This window comes from Nerophis lumbriciformis, linkage group LG11, assembly GCF_033978685.3.
Source record: "Nerophis lumbriciformis linkage group LG11, RoL_Nlum_v2.1, whole genome shotgun sequence".
NCBI classification, from domain to species: domain Eukaryota; kingdom Metazoa; phylum Chordata; class Actinopteri; order Syngnathiformes; family Syngnathidae; genus Nerophis; species Nerophis lumbriciformis.
The window spans coordinates 15,614,437-15,636,590 of NC_084558.2; the positions used below are offsets into that span (position 1 = coordinate 15,614,437).

At 40.2% G+C, this 22,154-nt stretch overlaps 1 protein-coding gene across 1 annotated transcript in view; it reads left to right on the forward strand.

Moving 5' to 3' along the window:
• The window catches only part of cacna1g (calcium channel, voltage-dependent, T type, alpha 1G subunit), a 329,783-nt gene that overhangs the window by 71,464 nt on the left and 236,165 nt on the right, over positions 1-22,154 (forward strand). The window contains exon 3 of the mRNA XM_061967247.2: positions 1,172-1,269. Coding sequence (XP_061823231.2) covers positions 1,172-1,269 — 98 coding nt within the window. The remainder of the gene's footprint in view (positions 1-1,171; positions 1,270-22,154) is intronic.

Genomic DNA, 22,154 nt, shown 5'->3' on the forward strand with positions numbered 1-22,154 from the left:
ATCCAGGTACTGCTTGACAAGGAGCCACACATTCATACGTTTTATTCAGGGCTGTCTAGTGCGTGCACACACGCCCCCAGCTTGCATGCGTTCTAAATGTGTGAGAAAGACAGACTTGGAGTGTGTGTAAGAAGGGAATTCCTTCTCCGCACAACCCTTTAAGCCGCACATGTGCTCGACATATGCTCCGAAGTGCGGGAAGACACAGTGACAAAGTCTGATCAGGACACAAGAAAAACATTCCTCAATGATCTTCAGCTTTGTCCTTCTAACTTCCCATCACCCACCTTGGAGCCTCCAAGGAGCTGCTGCAAAGACTACGAGGAGTCTCGGAGTCACCAGCCAGACTCATCTCATGTTGCTCTTTCGTGCGCTGCTGACGCCACGTTTCTCCTCTCCCCTTTCAACAACACCCACTGGGTATGCACGTGCATTCCCCTCTGCTTTTGAAGTTGATTTTGCAAGTGTGCGTGTGAATACACGCATGTTTATCAGGCCCGCAAACATTGCGTGTGTGCCGCGCTCCATGTACAAGCGCAAACACATGCACTGTGGTCGCGCTCCATTGAGCTCAGGAATCAAAGCATATTCTTTGCCAGAACACATGCATGACATTTGTCTCTAAAGACAAGAAATTAGATGGGATTTGCCTCATTAGAGCATCAATTACTACTTTCCCAATATTTACTGAACGCAACATTTCTATAGTTGAAAAAAGAAAACAATCAGGTTCCACGTTTTTATTACAGGTGAACCCGTTAGTGATGCCGACCAACGGGACACGATACCGCTGATTTCTGTGTGAACCAACTCATCAAGTGCACCACGTTCTTATTTCTAATAAGTGTCCATTTAAATCGTTCGCTATTTTAATTATAGTCAAGACATAGAAAAAATGAGCGTAGCAGCCCTGCTATATAAGAGTATACTGTAACATATTGCAATGTTGGTGGAATGAGACAGTTCCGAGACTCGGTTTCGTTCGAGGTTTCATTCTTAGAGTTTTTCCTTTCTTTCAACGCCAAAGTGTTTATTCATATTGGGATCATTTGGATTTCTTTCATGTTTGAATGAAAAATGCCATGAGGTAACTTCTGTTGTGAATTGGCACTTCGGCACATTCTGTGACTGAAATTGACTCATGTTGATTCCTTCCTTGTGTATCTTGCAGGATGTTGGAGTATTCCCTCAACCTTCAGAATGTCAGCTTCTCCGCAGTGAGGACAGTACGTGTCTTGCGGCCGCTAAGAGCTATCAACAGAGTGCCAAGTAAGTGCTAGACCAGTCAGAACAAAAAAATACAAATAAATATATACAACATATATACAGATGACTTCTAAATGGCATTAGTCGACACAAACTTGCATTGTCAGGCTTCAAAGCGACATATTTCCATGCCAACAAAGCAAGTATGCCTAATAGAAAACGCTCAACGTAAAGCAAGGCTCAACTTTTCTTCACTTTCTACTTCCTAGCGACACACCGTAGTCACCATAGTCTATACCAGAGGTCACCAACCTTTTTCCAGCCCAAGATCCCCAGTGTCAGCAAAAAAACAAAGCAAGATCTACCCCTGCGCCAACTATGTTATATACATACTTGCCAACCCTCCCGGATTTTCCGGGAGACTCCCGAAATTCAGCGCCTCTCCCAAAAACCTCCCGGAAGAAATTTTCTCCCGAAAATCTCCTGGAATTCAGCTGGAGCTGGAGGCCACGCCCCCTCCAGCTCCATGCGGACCTGAGTCCAGTGTGCGCACACAAGGAGACGAAGCAGAAGAACGAGACCGTAGTCGAAGAGCGCAGGGAGACACTTCTTCAGGGCCGATGTATGCTCGGGGCAACACCCTTCACCTTACCCGGCAGTGGGTCTCCACAGCGGACGACTTTAGGGTGAATGATGAGTCCAGCGATTAGTTGCAAATCTTGCTTTATTGATTGCTTGCACACAGCCAATCCAACACAAAACCAACTAGTCTCTCCCCGCACTCACGCTACCGCTCCCTCTCTTCTCTCGCCCACACACTCACTGACGTCACTCACCTCACATGCTGTCACCTATTAAAGGGCCACACACACACATACTCTACTCTCATAACACACAGTACAGTTAGTAGAACAACTGTGTTTTCCTTACTGTGTATTTGATAGGTGCCATTGCCCCGGAATTGTATTGCATTGTACTTTCAAGTACAACAGTGAGTAGATGAGTGTTATGTGTGTATATGTGTAAATAAATGAACACTGAAATTCAAGTATTTCTTTTATTTACATATATAATAAAATAAATAAATATATATATATAGCTTGAATTCACTGAAAGTCAAGTATTTCATACATATATATGTATATATATATACTGTATATATATATATATATATATATATATATATATATATATATATATATACATATATATATATATATATATATATATATATATATATATATATATAACTCGAGTATTCCATACATATATATATATGTATATATATATATATATATATATATATATATGTATGAAATACTCGAGTTGGTGAATTCTAGCTGTAAATATACTCCTCCCCTCTTAACCACGCCCCCAACCACGCCCTCCGCCCCAACCACGCCCCACCCCACCCCCGACCACGCCCCCCACCCCCACCTCCCGAAATCGGAGGTCTCAAGGTTGGCAAGTATTGTTTTATATATATATATATATATGTCTTAATAAGGTTATCCAAAAAATAGTGCTCGATACCGTAGTAGAGCGCAATATATGTATGTGTGGGAAAAAAAAAAAAATGAGATGAAATGAAATAGAGATGAAATAGTCTTGTGATTTTTTTTCCCACACATACATATATATATATATATATATATATATATATATATATATATATATATATATATATATATATATATATATATGTATGTGTGGGAAAAAAAATCACAAGACTATTTCATCTCTACAGGCCTGTTTATATATATATATATATATATATATATATATATATATATATATATATATATATATATATATATATATATATATATATAAATATATAACATTTTATGTTGTTGTTGTTTTTTTGTCAAAGCTTTGTATTATTAGCTGATGTCAACATTTTAGTTTTATTTATCATTCTGCTTCTTGCTGTGTTCCCAAATGTTGCTTGTTTTTTTTGTAATGTGCCTAGGGCCAAGGACAAACAAGTCATGGGCCACAGATGGCCCCTGTGCCGCACTTTGGGCACCCCTGCTGTTGAAGATAGCTGTTAATGATCACTATATTCTAATACTATAGTATATTTGTTCATCACTTATAGGACGTAAGTCAGCTTACATCAGTGCTGGAAGTAGTAAAATTAGCTGTTCACCTGCCGAGTTTTTCCTATGTGATAAAAGAGAGGATAAACAGGGAAGTCTTTCTTTAGCTGCCACTTTGTTTTGTCATATATTACTGCCTTTGCCCATGTCAATGTTTACTTTTGTATATATAAATTAACACAACATCCATACTTTGGAGTAGGGCTGGGCGATATGGCCTTTTTTTAATATCTCAATATTTTTAGGTCATATCGCGATACACGATATATATCTCGATATTTTGCCTTAGCCTTGAATTAACACTTGATGCATATAATCACAGCAGTATGATGATTCTATGTGTCTACATTAAAACATTCTTGTTCATACTGCATTAATATATGCTCATTTTAAACTTTCATGCAGAGAGGGAAATCACAACTAAGTCAATTTACTAAAACTGTATTTATTAAACAGTTATTAAGCAGTGGCACAAACATTCATGTCATTTCCAAAACAGAACGTGCAAGATTGTCAGAGATTAGTGCACTTTTGTGAATGATGACGCTAAGATAACAAATCAAAACAACACTAAATTAAAGTGCACTTTTTGTACAGAACGCCACTACAATAGTTTAAACAAATACAGTGCACTTCTGTGCATGATGTCACACAAAATATTTCAATAACTGTCAAATAAAAATGAGCTGCATAATAGGAAATCAAATTGTGTATGTCCTTCACTATGTGGTAGGTTCCGGCGGACGTTATCTCCTTATGTTGTGGACATTTTTTTTTCATACGGTGTTGATGTGGAAATGGTTGCCTCAGCATTTTGTTGGTGTGGCACCGAACGGAGATGTTGACATGCGAAGTTTCAAACACTTCATTCTCTAGCGGGTGACTTTTCAAATGATGCTACATATTAGCAGTAATGCTACTTTTTGTAGCAACGCTTTCGCCCCACACTTGACAAATTACGGTTGTCTGTTCGACATATTCCCACTTGAAGCCAAACCACCGCCAGACGATGGACCCCGTGCTGTTTTTCTTAGGAATTAATTCTTCCTTCATTTGTTACCAGATTTGCACCTTCTTTCTCTCGCACCACAGCTAACTTTAGCCATGCTGCTACCTCTCTGCTCAGCGAGGGTGTTTACGTATGTGACGTATGTAAGAAGGTGCACTTGTTTAAGTCTCTGTGAGAAGGAGAGACAAGAAAGAGTGAGAAATGCCTGCAGTGTAATGCCTGCAGCTAAAAGCAACTGTGTGAGAACGTATACTCGAATATCACGATATAGTCATTTTCTATATCACACAAAGACAAACCCGCGATATATCGAGTATATCGATATATCACCCAGCCCTACTTTGGAGCAATGTTCACAAACTTTATTTGGCTTGCGAGCTTCTCGGCATCGCAGGCGAGTAATGATGGTCATGGACTCGTGGTTGAGGGAAGAGTTGTTTGATGTTGGATGCTAGAAAATGTCCGATGCGTCGCAACTCCATGATTTTTGTGCACGTCATGCAAAGCGCGTTTGCGAGACGAGCAGGTGTGGTGGCCGCGGTGTTGCTTTAACCCCTATCAGCAAGACCCATCGCAAGCATTTAAACACCAGCAAATTTAGATTGGACAACCGTGATCGGTGTGATGTGATAGTGAAGGTGAGTTTCTTATAACCATATTTTAATAATACAGTACCCAGATGTTATTTATACAGCACATGAAACAAAGATCCAGTCAGTAAACCCAATAAAAATAACTGAACAAATGCCCACCAAAAGTTGCAAGAAGTAAACACAGAACAGTCTTTTTTCATCTACACAAACACAGAAAACACTGGCACATAAAATAGAAAGACTTCAGCACTTACCAATCCATTTTTTTTTAAATATTCCCATTGATTTGGAGATTGCATCAGGCACCATTTGCGCTTTAGTTCTCCTTTTAGCCTTGTTTGGGTTGGGCCTTGGACGGATTTATTGGCAATGTTCTGTCTGCATTTTTAAAGTCACAGCTGCAGTTACGGGCACACACTATTACACTAGTTTCAAACGTTGTAAATGCTTGCTTCAACTAGCCTTTTTTAACTCGAATGGAAACATTGGCAATGCTAAAATGGCCATATTTCTCCTCTCTTCCATCAGTCTCTTTCCGAATGAACTGAGCATGAGCATCTTTCACTGAGCCAGAGGTCCCCCATTTCCTTTCCACGAAGGCTGCATGATTAATCGACATTGAATCGACATCAACATTTTAGTTAGTGCGATAACTTAAATGCAAGAGGTTGAGGTTGTTTTTTTTGTTTTTTTCGCCATCACCGGCATTTGTGTGACAGGACTATTGAGCCTCTTGTTTTTTTGTCTCTCACTTCAAACAGGAAGAAAGCTGTCTCAGTCCGTGCATCATTCTCCGCACTTGACCGCATTTATTTAACAGTGGAATTAACTGAACGCAGTGAGATCTCTTTTCAGTCATTCACAGTCTTTGTCTTGGTGGGTGGAGAGCGGGGCTTTGGCTTGACACAAACACAAAGCACAGACACAAAGCCCTGCGACTTGCTAAAGTTCCGCAAAGTAAGCAGGAAGTCAAAAATTGATTTTTTTTATTGCAAAAAGTCAGGTCGGTCTTCAAAACATGTCAAGACACCTTATCAAACCATTCATCACCAGTATTTTCTACCGCTTGTCCCTTTCGGGATCGCGGGGGATGCTGGAGCCTATCCCAGCTGCACTCGGGCCGAAGGCGGTGTACATCTTGGACAAGTCGCCACCTCATCGCTGGGACCTTTTTCAAACCAATCACACTTTTACGGCTTCAAAATAAAAGTGCTATGCTTTACATCTGGTTTAGTTACATTAACAAAATAAAAAATGTCTTAATTGTTTTACATTAAGATCTTGCTTTGATAAATGCTAGTAAATCAGTTGAGTAATATGTGCCTGGGGGGATTTTTTCTGGTTGGCCGAAATATTGTGTAAATTATTTTATAACATGTTGTGGTTGATACTCCTCAGTTACAGACTGTTTAACACTATGAATATTACAATTTATTAATAAATAAAGAATATTAAGACATTGTCATGCAATAATATGAAGACCATTAAACATGAAGTGAACAGAATATGATAAGCATTTATTCAGGTAGAAATGTCACAGATTACATTACCAAACATCTTTGACAATCAAACTATGATCTTCTTCAGCAGTTATACTAATTATGTATTACTACAAGATACAAAATCTGGCAAGACACCAAAAACACTACAGGTATTTTTGTAATCCTATTTAAAAGCGTGATTATGTCCTTTTTTCATGAATAATCGACCAAACAAAATGATTCCGCACACAAAACTCCGGATTCAATTGTTTTCTCTAGAATTTTCTGGCAGCATTTTTGTGCAGGGTCTGCCAGCGTCACCCAGCAGTGGTAAAGGAGCTCTTGTCAGTGACAGAGGGGGAGGCAGCAGGTGATAGTTTAACATCTCAACGGTCTGATGCTCTTTTCAATCTTTATTGCTGACTTTAACTCGCCAACAGCAGTCTTGAGGTCCAACGTCATAAATTGTGGGGCGGTATAGCTCGGTTGGTAGAGTGGCCGTGCCAGCAACTTGAGGGTTCCAGGTTCGATCCCCGCTTCCGCCATCGTAGTCACTGCCGTTGTGTCCTTGGGCAAAACACTTTACCCACCTGCTCCCAGTGCCACCCACACTGGTTTAAATGTAACTTAGATATTGTGTTTCACTATGTAAAAGTGCTATGAGTCACTAGAGAAAAGCGCTATATAAATATAATTCACCTCACTTCATATAAACTTGCACACCCTCTTCTCTTCACTCAAGGCAACTTCCTCATTGCCCGCCACACACACAGCAAGGTGTGTTCACAAACCATGGAAATTTGAACATCAACCTACTGTAGCATGTTATATTACCTTTTTATCAAAGATGAAGGACATTTCAAGTGTTGTGTTGAGCTCCTTCCCAGATAAAGCAGTGGCCCGTAGTGCCACACGCAAATTGTATTATACATGTTCCTAGTTAACACAGGTTGCAAGGGGAACTGTCAGAGTTTGTAGTTGACGAACCCCAAGATGCAGAGATGGCAGCAGGCTTGGTACAAGAAAACATGTTTTTAATGTTCAAAAATAAGAAAATGAAAACACGAACCAGAAAACAGGAAGCAGGAACAGGAGTCAGGATCCAGGGAATAGCTTAACGACAGCATACAGCAAACAACGACACGACAGGTAGTAACGACAATGATCCAGCAATGACTGGAGGAGAAGGCAGGTTTAAATAGTAGCTGGCTGATTGACACCAGGTGTGGCCAGGTGCCAATCAGCCACAGCTGAGGGGAAGCAGCACTCAGGGAGACACTCAGGAAATGAAGACAAAATAAAAGCGCTGACAGGAAACTAAGACAAACAGAGAAAAAACTAAAACATAGTCAAACTGTCAGGGACAAGCCTGACAGGAACTAGTTTAAAGGAGACACATAACATGAAGTGGGCCTGTGTGTGGAGTGATTGCACCTACTGCTGCAGTTTACATGAAGTTAAAGTGAGCAGGTTTACGGCTTGAACCATTTACTTTTTAAAGTTACTGTATGTAGGTGTACAGCAGGCCTATTCAACTGGCAGCCCGCGGGCCAAATCCGGCCTGCCAAAGCCTTCCATTTGGCCCACCGAACATCACTAAATAGGCTTTATGAAACCATTTAATCTAGGGTTGCTTATAGATGTAGTACTCCCGCCACACCACAGGGGGAAACAGCGAGGAACGTGTCACCATGAAGCAGCAGTGTGGTGAGTAGAAGAAGACTACGTATTCAATCCTGAAAAAAATAAAATAAAAAGATTATTTGCGGAAATCTGACTTTTAACAACGACTGGACAACAAAGTATATTTATTTGCAAGTGCTCAAGTCAGTGTTTCCTGTCGGACCTTTTTATGCAACGGACACAGTGTTCTCGACAAGAAGTAACGATGGTAGAAATGCACACGTGTAAGCTTCATCACAAATCTTAGTCAAATCTTTGTAAGTAGATATTGTGCATAAATAGAGTTAGTTGGTTTTGTATTGAAATTGCTGACTTTGTGTTGTCTTTTGTATTCGTGGTTGTGTTGTTTTTTTGTCTAAGAATTACTCTTGGCGATCAGAACTCGTTTATTACATGTAGCGATAAATTTGACCAGTAGAGGCGGATAACGCTACACCTTAGAATTAATTGTGATGAGTCACATACCGGTACATTGTGTGCATTGTTTGATGTGGATGTTGTTTAATTTCTATATGCGTAAACATATGTTGTTGTGTGGATGTATTAACACCAAACCTTCTATTTTATTCATGTGAAATACACAATGGATCTTATTTATGTAAAATACACAATAGACGATATACTTGTGTAATTTTTATTTTATGTCTATATTTTCAGTCTTACTATCCTAAATGAAGGAAGAAGTGTAAAGAAATAAAACTGAGGAAGGGAAATTATTCAAAAAAAGGAACATCAATCCCCAACAATACTTCTGGGGCTTCTGTTGCTTCATAGTGTCAACAAGCTGCACATGCTGGAATTGAGCAGCGAGGGTAGAATACATAATTTATTGACAATGCAGTGTGAAAACCCATATGTTTACTTTGTAATTAAGTAATCTGTAATTAAGTAAATTAAATCTCAAAGGAATATAACCTGCGGAGGCACTTCCTGACGAAACAACCACATTTGTCTGGCCCCCGAGCCCTTGGACTCTTGAAACTGCGGCCGTCTTCAGTATGTGGTGGAATAGACCTGGTCTATAGTGTGTTCAAAGTGTACACAGATGCAAACAACTTTAGTAAAATAAGGACCTCTGTCGGGATGGAACCAATTGTCCATATGTTCTTCTGGGGAAGTTTGTTACCAAATACAAACGTTTCCAATTGCAAACCTCATTCAATAAGTGGTTCGTAATTCAATGTACATTTTTATTTCAATACAGACTGTAGTAGCCTATATAAGAGGGTAATTCAGGCCTACCTGATGTGTTTGTGTTTCGGTAAACAATTATCTACAAGGCACTTCCTTACCCTCTTTTATGTCATAGTTTTTATAGTCATCAACTGCCACCCATGAAGCAACACACATAAACATAGCACATAAAGTAAAGACATTTGTGTTTGGTGAATTATGTCTTTGTTGCAACAATGTTTTTTAGCAATAAATCTTATAACGTTGGAAAGCGTGTTTATTACCCTTTTAAATGGTGCCACATTTGTAATGAACATGCATTTGTGGGATGAGCAGTAGAGCTTAGTATCTAGGTTTCGCCCATGAAACTTTTGCCAAATTAGAGTTGGGATTTGTCTGTATTTGAAGGGATCTTAAGGGAGCCCTTTTGCAGTTTGTTCCTGATTATCCGGGCAGATAGCTGTGACCAGATTGTTCTACAAATGTAAATACGTGCTGACAGGGTGAGGAAACGGTCTTCTCGGGACGCCTATTTAGCAGTGTCTTTCTGACATACACTGTTATAAGGAGCTTGGTCTTCAGTTTGGAGATGGTACAAGGGCTCACTTTAAACAATGCCGCAACTTGGTTTAACAAAACACCATCAGAAAGTTGCCATATCGCATGGGCTCAATCAAGATTGGTCAAACGTTAAAACCTAGTGACCACTGTAGCAGGGTCCATTTAACAGGCGGAGGGGGTACCAGAAGTTCAAAACAAGAGTCAATATCAACAGCAATATACGGTTTGGTACTTTCAAAGAAGATTTGGCAAGTTTTTCACGAGCGCAACCCGCATATTCAACACTGCTGTTCATTCCACAAATGCATGATCCTTAAAAATGTGTTAACATTTAAAAGGTTTTATTAAAAAAAAATCTTTACAACAATGACCTAATCTACCAAACACTGTGCCATGTTTGATACTTTGTCATCACCATTTCTGATCCTCCGAGGATAGGAATGTGTACCAAATTCGGTACTTGTATAGGTACCGACCAAATTCCGTCGGTACAACCAGGTATTGATTCACTTAAAATGAAACTGTGCCATATTTCGATACCTTTGTTGCCCATGACATCACGCAGACTAAATACAGACTCAAATACTCAAGCAGCACTCAGAGTGGATTCAACCACACTGCCTCTAGGAAATGCTTCAATTTCCAATGCCAACAAAGCAAGTATGCCTAATAGAAAACGCTCAACATAAAGTAAGGCTCAACTTTTCTTCACTTTCTACTTCCTCGCGACACACCGTAGTAACCATAGTCTATACCAGAGGTCACCAACCTTTTCCAGCCTAAGATCCCCAGTCTCAGCAAAAAACAAAACAATATATATATATATATATATATATATATATATATATATATATATATATATATATATATATATATATATATATATATATATATATATATATAAAATTAAATTTTGTAGGTTTTTTTTTTGTCAAAGCCTTTTGTTGTTTTTAGCTGACTTTTTATTTTTTTTATATCATTGTGCTTGATTGGCAACACTAAATTGGCCCTAGTGTGTGGATGTGAGTGTGAATGTTGTCTGTCTATCTGTGTTGGCCCTGTGATGAGGTGGCGACTTGTCCAGGGTGTACCCCGCCTTCCGCCCGATTGTAGCTGAGATAGGCTCCAGCGCCCCCCGCGACCCCAAAGGGAATAAGCGGTAGAAAATGGATGGATGGATGGATGTGCTTCTTGCTGTGTTCCCAAATGTTGCTCGTTTTTTTTTTGTAATGTGCATAGAGCCAAGGACAAACAAGTCACGGGCCACATATGGTCCTTGTGCCGCACTTTGGTCACCCCTGCTGTTGAAGCTGACTGTTAATGATCATTATATTCTAATAATATAGTATATTTGTTCATCACTTATAGGACGTGAGTCAGCTTACGTCAGTGCTGGAAGTAGTAAAATTACCTGTTCACCTCGCGAGTTTTTCCTTTGTGATAAAAGAGAGGATAAACGGGCAAGTCCTTCTTTAGCTGCCACTTTGTTTTATCGTATACTACTGCCTTTGCAATTGTCAATGTTTACTTTTGTATATATATAAATTAATCCATACTTTGGAGCAATGTTCACGAACCCTATTTGGCAGGCGAGCGACGATGGTAATGGAATCGTGGTTGAGGGAAGAGTTGTTTGATGTTGGATGCTAGAAAATGTCTGATGCGTTGCAACTCCGTGATAAAAGCGCGTTTGCGAGACGAGAAGGTGTGGTGGCCGCGGTGTCTCGAGCGGCGGATGTGAGGCTGAAGAGAGATAGGCAAAGTGTCCGGTGTTCATGGGTTAAAACGCATGCCTGCTTGTGAGTCTGCTGATCACTCTCCAGGTGGAAGTGTCACTGATGTCATATTAATTCTTTTTTTTTAATAATATTTACACGATCGACTGGTAGGGTGCCAAAAAACTACTGGTCGATCGCGATTGACGGGTTGGCGACCCCTGGTCTATACCCTACTGCCATTTGATGTTTCATACAATGACTAACAAATGTAATAGGAAAACAACAACTGGGGAGAACAGTTATCATACAAGCTAATTTTCAAATGTTACTTACATTTTTCAATATTAAAATATGATTGTTTTTAAATGTTTAATAATAAAAGTACTGAAAATTAGTACTGTTGAGTACCTGTATCGAATCTCAGTTGACGAGAATTGGTACCACATTTGTTCAAGTGTAAAATGTATCCAATAATGTCATTAATGTATTAAGTATTTGGTCTGGCCCTGTGGGAAAAATGGTATGTATGTGTGTGTTTGCGAAGGCTGATATTGGTCCTCTGTCCTGCTATCATCTCTTGAGCAGTCTGGTCGAGGCCCCTGGAGAAGCTTCCATCATAAATCTGGGTGGAGATGTTTGTTGAGCTCAAGCTATTTTGAGATGCACTTACCCAATTTAAATACATGGGCACTCTCGATGCTGAACAAATTCCCTGCTAGAAGACTAGATTTATGGCGTCGACGCAGGCAGTTTTTCACTGAGTAGTTGCTTATGAAAAACACTCAAAAGGACAAAGCCTCAGGTTGCCCTTTCAGAGTTCCTCAACTACTGTACAACAGAGTTTGACAAGACGCACTCAAGTGTTTTTTTTTGGCAGCAGCAGCATTCCACATGTTTCAAAAGGGGAGATGACATACAGTACATTCATAAGTTTCTTTAGGTTGTAACAAATCTGCCTGCTAATACAAACAACATAATGTAAACTTCTAGGCTCATTGTGACATACACCTTTAGACACAATGTTCCTGTCTGAAAACCCTATCTTAAATATACATTCAGTGGATGCTCTAGACCTGAATGCCCCTAAGGTCGTACACTGAATCAACAATTTTTAAATAACATGTCTTCAAGGTTGCACAAAACAACACGACGAGCATACTGAACCTATTCAGACCCATTTTGGCTTTTTGTTAGGTTATGTAAGTAACTATACATTATTTTACCCGTTTGTCTGTTTGTCAGGTGCAAACACTGATGACATCTATTAATCAGACAAGAAGCAAGGAATCAATCAGAGACAGAGTTCAATTTAACTCATGAGGAGACACGTGTTTTGGGCTGTACTCTAGTTACAGATCCAAACTACGTTCTAAAAAAAACCCACACGCCTCCTCTATTTATTAGGAAATGGCCCTATTACATCAGGTGGCTGAGGGAAGGGGGGTAATCTCGACAACTCCAGTAAGACACAATATATGGTTATACAAAAATGCAAATATGTTGACACTTGGTGCAATCGCCCAGTCTCTGCTTTGTCTGGTCTTGAAACCAAATGTCCGGCCTTGGCAGCCAGCAGGCCGAGTCTGGACACAACACTCATAAAGAGGCTAGCAATCTTTCGGATTGCTAGCTCTGCACAAATTGACAATACTTTATAGTATGGCCTTTAAGCATAAAGTTATGATGATAATGTATACATAATTATTCTAACACTGTTTTACACTTAACAGTGGTTAGCATGTTTTTACATGTCTATAACAATATATATTGTTACATTCTTGCTGAATGGTCACATGATGGTGGCAGGTTATTTCCATTCAATTCCCATGGTTTCCCTAGGGCAGTGTTTTTCAACCATTAGTGTACCGTGACATATGGTTTGGTGTGCCGTGGGAAATTATGTAATTTCACCTAATTGGTCAAACGAATATTTTTTGCAAACCAATAATTATAATCCGCAAATAATGTGCCGTTTTTGAGTTTCTGTGTCTAGAGTTCAGCAGAGTAACCATGTAATACTTTTCCGTATCAGTAAGTGGCAGCAGCTAGGGAATTGCTTTGTAAGCCTACTTTGAGACAAAAGAATTAATGATGCATGGATGGTTATGGTTTGAATTCATATCGAACAATTGCGTCAGGTATTTGATGAGAACGACTTTATATTGTCAATATAGACCAGGGGTCCCCAAACTACAGCCGGATCCGGCCCGCCAGCGTCCAAAATCCGGCCCGCAGGAAGTCCCAAGTTAAAAAAAAAAAAAAAAAAATATATATATATAATTATTTTTTTTGAATCTGTCTTTTCTAATCCATTTTTTAACGCTTGTTGCTCTCGGTGTCTCCTAGTCGCTCAGGCAAATCATATTGTGGGGACAAGAGGGGGATTAGACAGAGAGACAAAAACAACAACAGCAAACAACAATAACAACAACAATAGAGCAACATCAGCAAATATGACATGTACAAATATGATGGTAAAAGTAATAGCAAATAAGCAGTTAGCAAAAAATAAAAAATAATACAGAAATGACAATGAGCATTATTACACTACAAATGGATCAATACAAATACCAATAGAAATAGCGCTATTGATAATGAATAATACCAATAATTTACCTTTATTATCAACAATACAGTTGTTTAAATGCAACAATACATATACGTAATGATAACTTGAGATACGAAAGAATGCAGAAAAATGGAGGGGGAGAAAGAGAAGCAACCTACATTAACCTTGTAGATTGTTATAGTCACAATAGGTTAAGCTTTGTCAGTGTGCCATGTGTTACACCCAGTTTACCCTAGGGCAACAACGTTAATATATGTTTGATGAAACGTGATTATGTGCATGAGTGTAAGTATGCATATGTACTTGTATATGTACAGAATGTGTATATGTGTTTGTACAATGAATGTATATGTACAGAATGTGTATATGTGTTTGTACAGTGAATGTATATGTACAGTATGTGTATGTGTATGTTTGTATATTGAATGTGCGTGTGGATGTACGAACATTAGGTAGGTAAATATGTACTGTATTTGTGTATGTATGTGGGAGCGTAGGTACCTATGTACGTATGTGAGCATATGTGAATTTGCATGTACAATACATTCGACTCCCAGAGTGCGTGGGAGCCAGAGCACGGCCCCATCACCCCCGAGAGCCCAACCCACAAACAGGAGGCGTGGTGCCCAGGGAACCAGGGACCACCGCCCCCACGCAGCCAAGCCGGCCAGCGACAGGAACCCCAGAGCCCGACCCACCGTACCGCCCACAAGGGCCAGCATCAGGCTGCAGACAGACGCACCCGGCAGAGGACAGGGCACGAGAAAAGCAGGGGACAGCCAGACCCCAAGCCAGCGAGAGACCACACCCCACACGGGCAGAAAGGCGAGACGCCCCGCCCGAGGGACCCAGAGACTCCCCGCAACCGGACGGGAAGACCGCCCCCGCCCCACCGGCAACCGGGCCCCCACGAGCCCACCTCCCACCACCGGAGAGCGCGGCGAGGCCAGCCCCCGGCCACCCCACCCAAATCGGCCGCCGCAGGACCACCCAGGCACAGGGCCACGGGAACCACCCACCCCACCCGCAGGGACCCCAACGATGGAGATGGAACAACCAGCAACCGCCCCGCCGAGCCCCCCCCCCCTGAGGAAGGGGAAAAATTAAAAAATAATATTAATAAAATATATTAAAAAATAAATAAATAAATTAATTAATTAATTAAAAAAAAGAATTAAAAGAAGATCACAGACATGCTGACAAACAAGGTCACTACCCCAGCAACTGGCCGACTCGCAGCACCTCGGAATACCTTGCAGCACCAAGCTACCACAATAGACGCAGGAAATTTTTAACCCAATGCAGCCCCCGAGTCAAAAGGTTTGGGGACCCCTGGTATAGACTATTGAGTTTCGTTTTCCACATGTTCTGCTGGTGGTGTGCCCCTGGATGTTTTCAATGAAAAAAATGTGCCTTGGCTCAAAATAGGTTGAAAAACACTGCCCTAGGGAACATTATTTCTAAGTTTGATCAAATTGCAGGGCGGCCACTATCTCTGGATGAATAGTGTGTGTGACCTTGAATGTTGCATTACGGAAGATACTGAAAACTTTTGGCCCATAACGACATGATGACATTAAGCAGTTGCTGTTAATCCAGATGTAAGTATGCTTAGTTGGACTGAGATCTGATGACTCTTGGTCCTTTAAGCACAGTAAAGTCATGTTTATTCATGGTTAGGAAGAAGTTGGAGTTCTTCTATCAGAAGATATTTTGCAGGATTGGTAATCGGGATGCGCAACCAACAACATTTCCTTAGTTGTGTATTCTCTCAGGTTGTGTGCAACGTGGGGCGGGATAGCTCAGTTGGTAGAGTGGTCGTGCCAGCAACTTGAGGATTCCTGGTTCGATCCCCACTTCCGCCATCCTTGTCACTGCCATTGTGACCTTGTGCAAGACACTTTACCAACCTGCTCCCAGTGCCACCCACACTGGTTTAAATGTAACTTAGATATTGGGTTTCACTATGTAAAAGTGCTTTGAGTCACTAGAGAAAAGTGCTATATAAATATACTTCACTTCACAACTTTTGAGTAGGAGTGTAGTACAATTAAGAAACTACTGGTCTAGTCCATTTTGCAGTTGCAATATGTGTTTAATCAACTGTCATTAATATGTCATTGGAAAGCCACTTCATAAACCATCACCCGAAAAAAAATGTGAAGGTTTCACTAAGGTTTGAAGATATTTATGCGTACAATTTGCTTAAATGAAAACAAACCTGGGAATAGGTTGATTGGCAACACTAAATTGGCCATAGTGTGTGAATGTGAGTGTGAATGTTGTCTGTCTATCTGTGTTGGCCCTGTGATGAGGTGGCGACTTGTCCAGGGTGTACCCCACCTTCCGCCCGATTGTAGCTGAGATAGGCTCCAGCGCCCCCTGCAACCCCGAAGGGAATAAGCGGTAGAAAATGGATGGATGGATGGAAAACAAACCTAATAGATTAAAGTCGCACAATTCCAACTGTCATCTGGCGAGGGTTGACTGTTTTTTTTTTAGATTGTTTGCCACGGGAAAAATATTTGAGTATTTACGAAACATGGTCAAAGCTATAACTCAACCAATCCGAGGGATGTCAACTTGAAACCCGTTAAACTGTACACTCTCACTTGAACTGCAAAAACTGCTATTCAATAAGAATCCAACCCAAGGGCAAACCCCTCAACAACACCCATATATAGGCTATATGGAGTACTGTATATTTTGCTAAACTGGGATGATAAATTATATACAAATAAATGGCATTTAATTAATGTTAGACAAGCATGAAGAACACCACAGAAGCTGCATCTCACTTACAAAAGCAGGTGTAGCCCATTGAATCTAATGCGTGCACATACCTATACTTTATGGGCAGTCAGATGATGTACAACCAAAGACTTGACAGAGCTACTCACCCCCTCAACTGATGCATAATGCAACAAGTTATTAGTGTCCTTTTAGAGGTCAGCCGAGTCCTTTATCCCAGTCCTCTTTGAACTTGAATACAGTATCTTGATCGGGATTTCTGACATGGCTGATTTATACATTCTGATGGTTCGCCATCACAACACCCTCATTGTGATCTTCTCAACCTTGAAGAGAAACTAGTAAGCCACAAAGTGCTTCACAACACAGTTAACGTATCAGAAATTACACCTACGGTAATACAAAAGGTTGAAATGAATGAAAGGCGCTCACTCCAGTCTTGCATTATAACACAGGACCTTTTCACCACTTTATTTCCTTCTGTCAAGCTTTTCAAGAAGAACGTGAGGATTAAAGGTCCATGTGTATTTTAAAGTCCAAATATGTTGTCAAGGTTGTTAGAAGAAGCTTTGCTATGTCACACTTCTGCAGTAACATTGGTACTACCTAATCCATATCTGAATATTGGCTTAACTGTGCAGAAAATTGCACAAATGTCTTAATTGCTTCAGTGACACAGTTTAACCCTTTCAGTACAAGGCTACTCCGTTTAAATTTGCAAACAATCCAGTGAAGTGAAAATGAGCCTGAACCAGCTGTTACAGTAGGAAGGGCATTCATGTGGCCCCATATGTTGCGGTTTACCTAACACTTGAGACGTGACGAATTTGGGGGTGCACTATCCATTTTAGCCGCAGTGTTGGTTATCTTAAAATTTGTTTTGTGGCAATTCCAACTTTGACCACAGCGTCACTTGCTATGTACTACTACTACTACTACTACTACTACTACTACTACTGTATTACTTTCCATAATTTTCAGCACACTGCATTGCACAATTATTAATCCCCCCTTTTCCTGTAATGTAGGATCCACCGGGGAATGGGGCCATATACTGTAAATGCATTCCCTACTGTACTTTATTGGAACTCTTTCCATCAGACTTGGACGCAGAATTAATGGGAATAATGGCTGGCTAAGTGATGAAGAGAAACACATGTCAGTGGTGACCTTCGCAGTACGGACTGATGATCTGGTGTCCATTGAGAAAATATGACTGGACACAACCACACTGCTTTGTGTTCATGATCCTAAGCCCAGAATAGCCTTTCTTCATTGTTTGGACATAATGTCTGCTCTTTGCCTAAAGCTTCATCAATCAGAAACATGCATATATTTGCCTGCTTCCTCATGCTTGAATGCATCAACCTGTTGTTATTACTCTACAGCGATATAGTGATTCATCTTTTGGACAGTATGTGTAGAATTGCTTTATGCACATTGACTTTCATCCAGATAATCCCCCCAAGACCACAGAAACATCGACCTCCCATCTTCCAGCTTTGAGTGTGCTCTTGCCTTCTTGCCTAAAGCCATATTGTGGGCTTCTCTCTGCCGTAATTAAAGATCTTGTAAGAGCAAACGAATGTTCTCGGTTTTGCTCCGAGGATGCCGCAGGGTTTTCACGCTGGGCCTCGGTCACCTCTTGACTATACTTGTTATGCCGACAAGAAGAGTCTGCTTTGAAGACAAGGAGTGTTGGGCTTCCTATTTGAGAGGAGACATAAGACTGTTGCCGGTGGATGAAAGCAAAGACATTTGGTGTTTTCCTTTTCTTTTGTAAGCTGCTGAAATACTTCCAATCTTCACTGTGCACCCCATCCCTGAGCTGTTAACATACAAGTGGTATTCGTTGCTGAAAGAAAGCAAGAGCACTTACACGTTCAATCCTTTATGCTGCCTGTTTTTCTTAAAGGCATTCCCAAATATCCTGGAGATTGGTTTGCCCTGCCCACATGTAATTATTCGAGGAAAGTGCTAATAAAACATGTTTCAACAGTCTTTGTTAAGCACATCTGTTGCACATTATTCATTGCAATTAACTTCAGCCAAGGGCAGCACAATAGACAACTTTAGAGAATGTTTGAATAGTGGAATCACACGTTTAGTTATTGACTAATTCAATGAATTATATTTGAACCCTTTACATAGTGTTTACATGTTTCCTGTAGTACATTTATATGAGCTAGGGGTGTCAAAAAAGATGAATACTTATTTGTAATGATTCTTAATAGATTAAAAACATCTATACATTATGTATTTTTTTTAAATTGCTGCACCTCCGGCTGAGCACTCTAATAACTTGTTGCATTACTTTAGACAAGAGAAGTGTTGGATACTTCTCTTGTTGCCTTATTTGTATTTGACTTTATTAAATGTTTGTGTAGAATTGTATTAAACAAAAACAGTTTACTTTTAAGTGATATAATAACTTATCCGAGCTGTTTATATATTGTATGGGGGGATGCTGTTAATCATAGAACTTGCACCCAATGTTATTTAAAAGTGTCATTATCCCTAAGAATTAAATTGTGTGGTGCCCAAAGATTCGCAACCCTAACATGAGCTGTATGATATTTGTCCTTTTTTTTTTTACAAATGTTCTTCATGCACTCAAAGACTGTAACAATTAACGGTATTAATACATACTGAACAAAATATAAACTAACACTTTTGTTTTTGCTCCCATTTTTCATGAGGTGAATTCTAAGATTTTAAACTTTTACTATACAAACAGAATATCTATTCCTCTCAAATATTGTTAACAAATATGTCTAAATCTGTGTTAGTAAGCTTTTTGTTTTTTTGTCAAAATAATCCATCCCACCTCACAGGTGTGGCATATCAAGATGCTGATTAAACAGCTTGATTAATGCACAGGTGTGCCTTCGGCTGCCCACAATAAAAGGGCAATCCGAAATGAGCAGTTTTCCTTTATTGGGGACCGGGGGGAGCATGCAGATAAGCTTCCCTGAGACGGTTTCTCAAAGTTTGTGTGGAAAATATTTGGTTATGCAAACCAATTGTTGCAGCAGCTGTCCGGGTGGCTGGTCTCAGACGATCAAGGAAGTGCACCTGCTGGATGTGGAGGTCCTGGACTCATGGTCTGTGGTTGTGAGGCCGGATGGATACCAAATTCTCTGAAGCGCCTTTCGAGATGGCTTATATTAGAGAAATGAACTTTCAATTAACAGGCAACAGCTCTGGTGGACATTCCTGCAGTCAGCATGCCAACTGCACGCTCCCTCAAAACTTGCGACATCTGTGGCATTGTGCTTTGTGATAAAACTGCACATTTCAGAGTGGCCTTTTATTGTGGGCAGCCTAAGGCACGCCTGTGCAATAATCATGCTGTTTAATTAGCATCTTGATATGCCACACCTGGGAGGTGGGATGGAGTATCTTGGCAAAGAAGGAATGCTCACTAACACAGATTTATAACCCATTGAGTACAAGTTAGCTTCACGCTAGGTTAATTGCTTGTATGTTTTTGTGCCTCGTACTGGAAGTAAACAAGCATCCTGGGAGACACGACCTTCGCAGAGATGCGACCGGGTCGTATCACTTACACCGAAAATATTTATGAAAGTCTTTAAAAAGAAGGAATTAAAAAAATACAATTGATAAAAAAGGACAAAATATCGATCCAGTGATGTCCAAATCTACTGGTGGATAGTGTCCGCCCCATTCTGTGACGTGGGAGCACAATCCACCATTCACGTGCACTATCCACCAAGCAGGTTTAAGCAGCCAAGCTACAGCGCATAACTGTTTGATAAAAAAAGGGTAAAAAATAAAGACTTCTATATAACGGTCTATCGGGAATAACGCAATCTTTATTTTATGGACCCCAACGACTGCATTATATCGAATTATAAGTGTACTACTAATTTACTCGAGAAAGCAAGCTCCAAGATACATTACCTTTATTTCTCCATTCAGAAATGTCATACCCCAATCTCATTAATTGCACGTCCAAAAAATGGTGCCGTTAAAGGGGATATTTTCATTAACTTGTTATTATCGCGTTGACTTTGACAGCCCTATGTTTTTCATATGTGTTGTTTGTTAGTTCACAACAGGGGCCAATGTGTATTGTATTTCCTAGACATATCTGCCAGGAGGTGCTGATATGGAACTAGTTACTTTTGATTTGGCTCAAACGAGAAGAGACGCAAGTGGACACTGGCTCTCGACTCAGACAGGCCATTAGCTTTAGATTACAAACCTGAATAGAGCCGGACTTAGTAAGGAAAGCCGAGTAAGCAAACCTCATTTTCTCGCTAACAGATGGTTCCCTGATCACACGCAGCCACCTGCCTGCTTGCCACGTTTCAGCACGGCAGCCACCCGCAGCCAGGTTCGAGGCGCACAGGTGGAGCAGAAAATGACTCTTATCAAATATGAGATGTCATTCCCTTGGACTGTACTCTGGAGGGGATTCTTAGATAATATTCATCTATGTCTGGCAATGAATGAGTCATAGTGTACCCAAAACATAGGTGTACAATTGCAGTGTGACTAATACAACAAAGAAGAAGTAAGCACACAGGTCATGCTCATTTCGGATGTTTCTAAAAGTATGTTATCCATTGGCTATTTAAAAAAATGTTTAATATAGGATTTGACCAACTTCACCACAAAAGCAGGTAAAGAGACTTTAATCTACAAAATACATACAGACTATCCCCACTCTTTTACTGTAAACACAATGCATCGATAAACGTTGCTCCGATTATTCCGTTTTCAAGTTAGCTATGTGTTTTTTAGTCAAGTTGCTGTGCCTCCTATGAGAGCATGCCAATGCATGCAAATGTGTTCACGTCCTCCTCCCCTAAGGGTGAAATAATTCTAAACCACAATCATTGTGATGAAAATTAAATCCTCCAAAAGCACTTAGCTGCTCTGCCCATTTTATGATCATGGTCAAAATCGATATGAATTGATTTGGATTTACCACATAACAAACTAGGGAGGCAGTGAGTGCACTCATGCACTCCAGAAGGAAACAAAAACATATATATAACTGGCCACTCTTTAGCTCTCTGACATTCAGTTTATTGTGTTGTTTGTACATTGTTTATGTAACATAGATCCAATTCGGACTATATTATGACATTTGTGTAGGCTTCTTTTTCAGCACATTGTATTTATGATTTATGCGGTTTATTTTCCTGCAGCATTAGTCAATTTGACTCATTGTAACCTTTAACCCTAACCCAAGTCACTAAGGATGTACTCATACTCGGCCAGAGGTGCCCAAAGTGGGGACCATGGGCCAAATATGGCCCGCAGAGTCGTTTTGTTT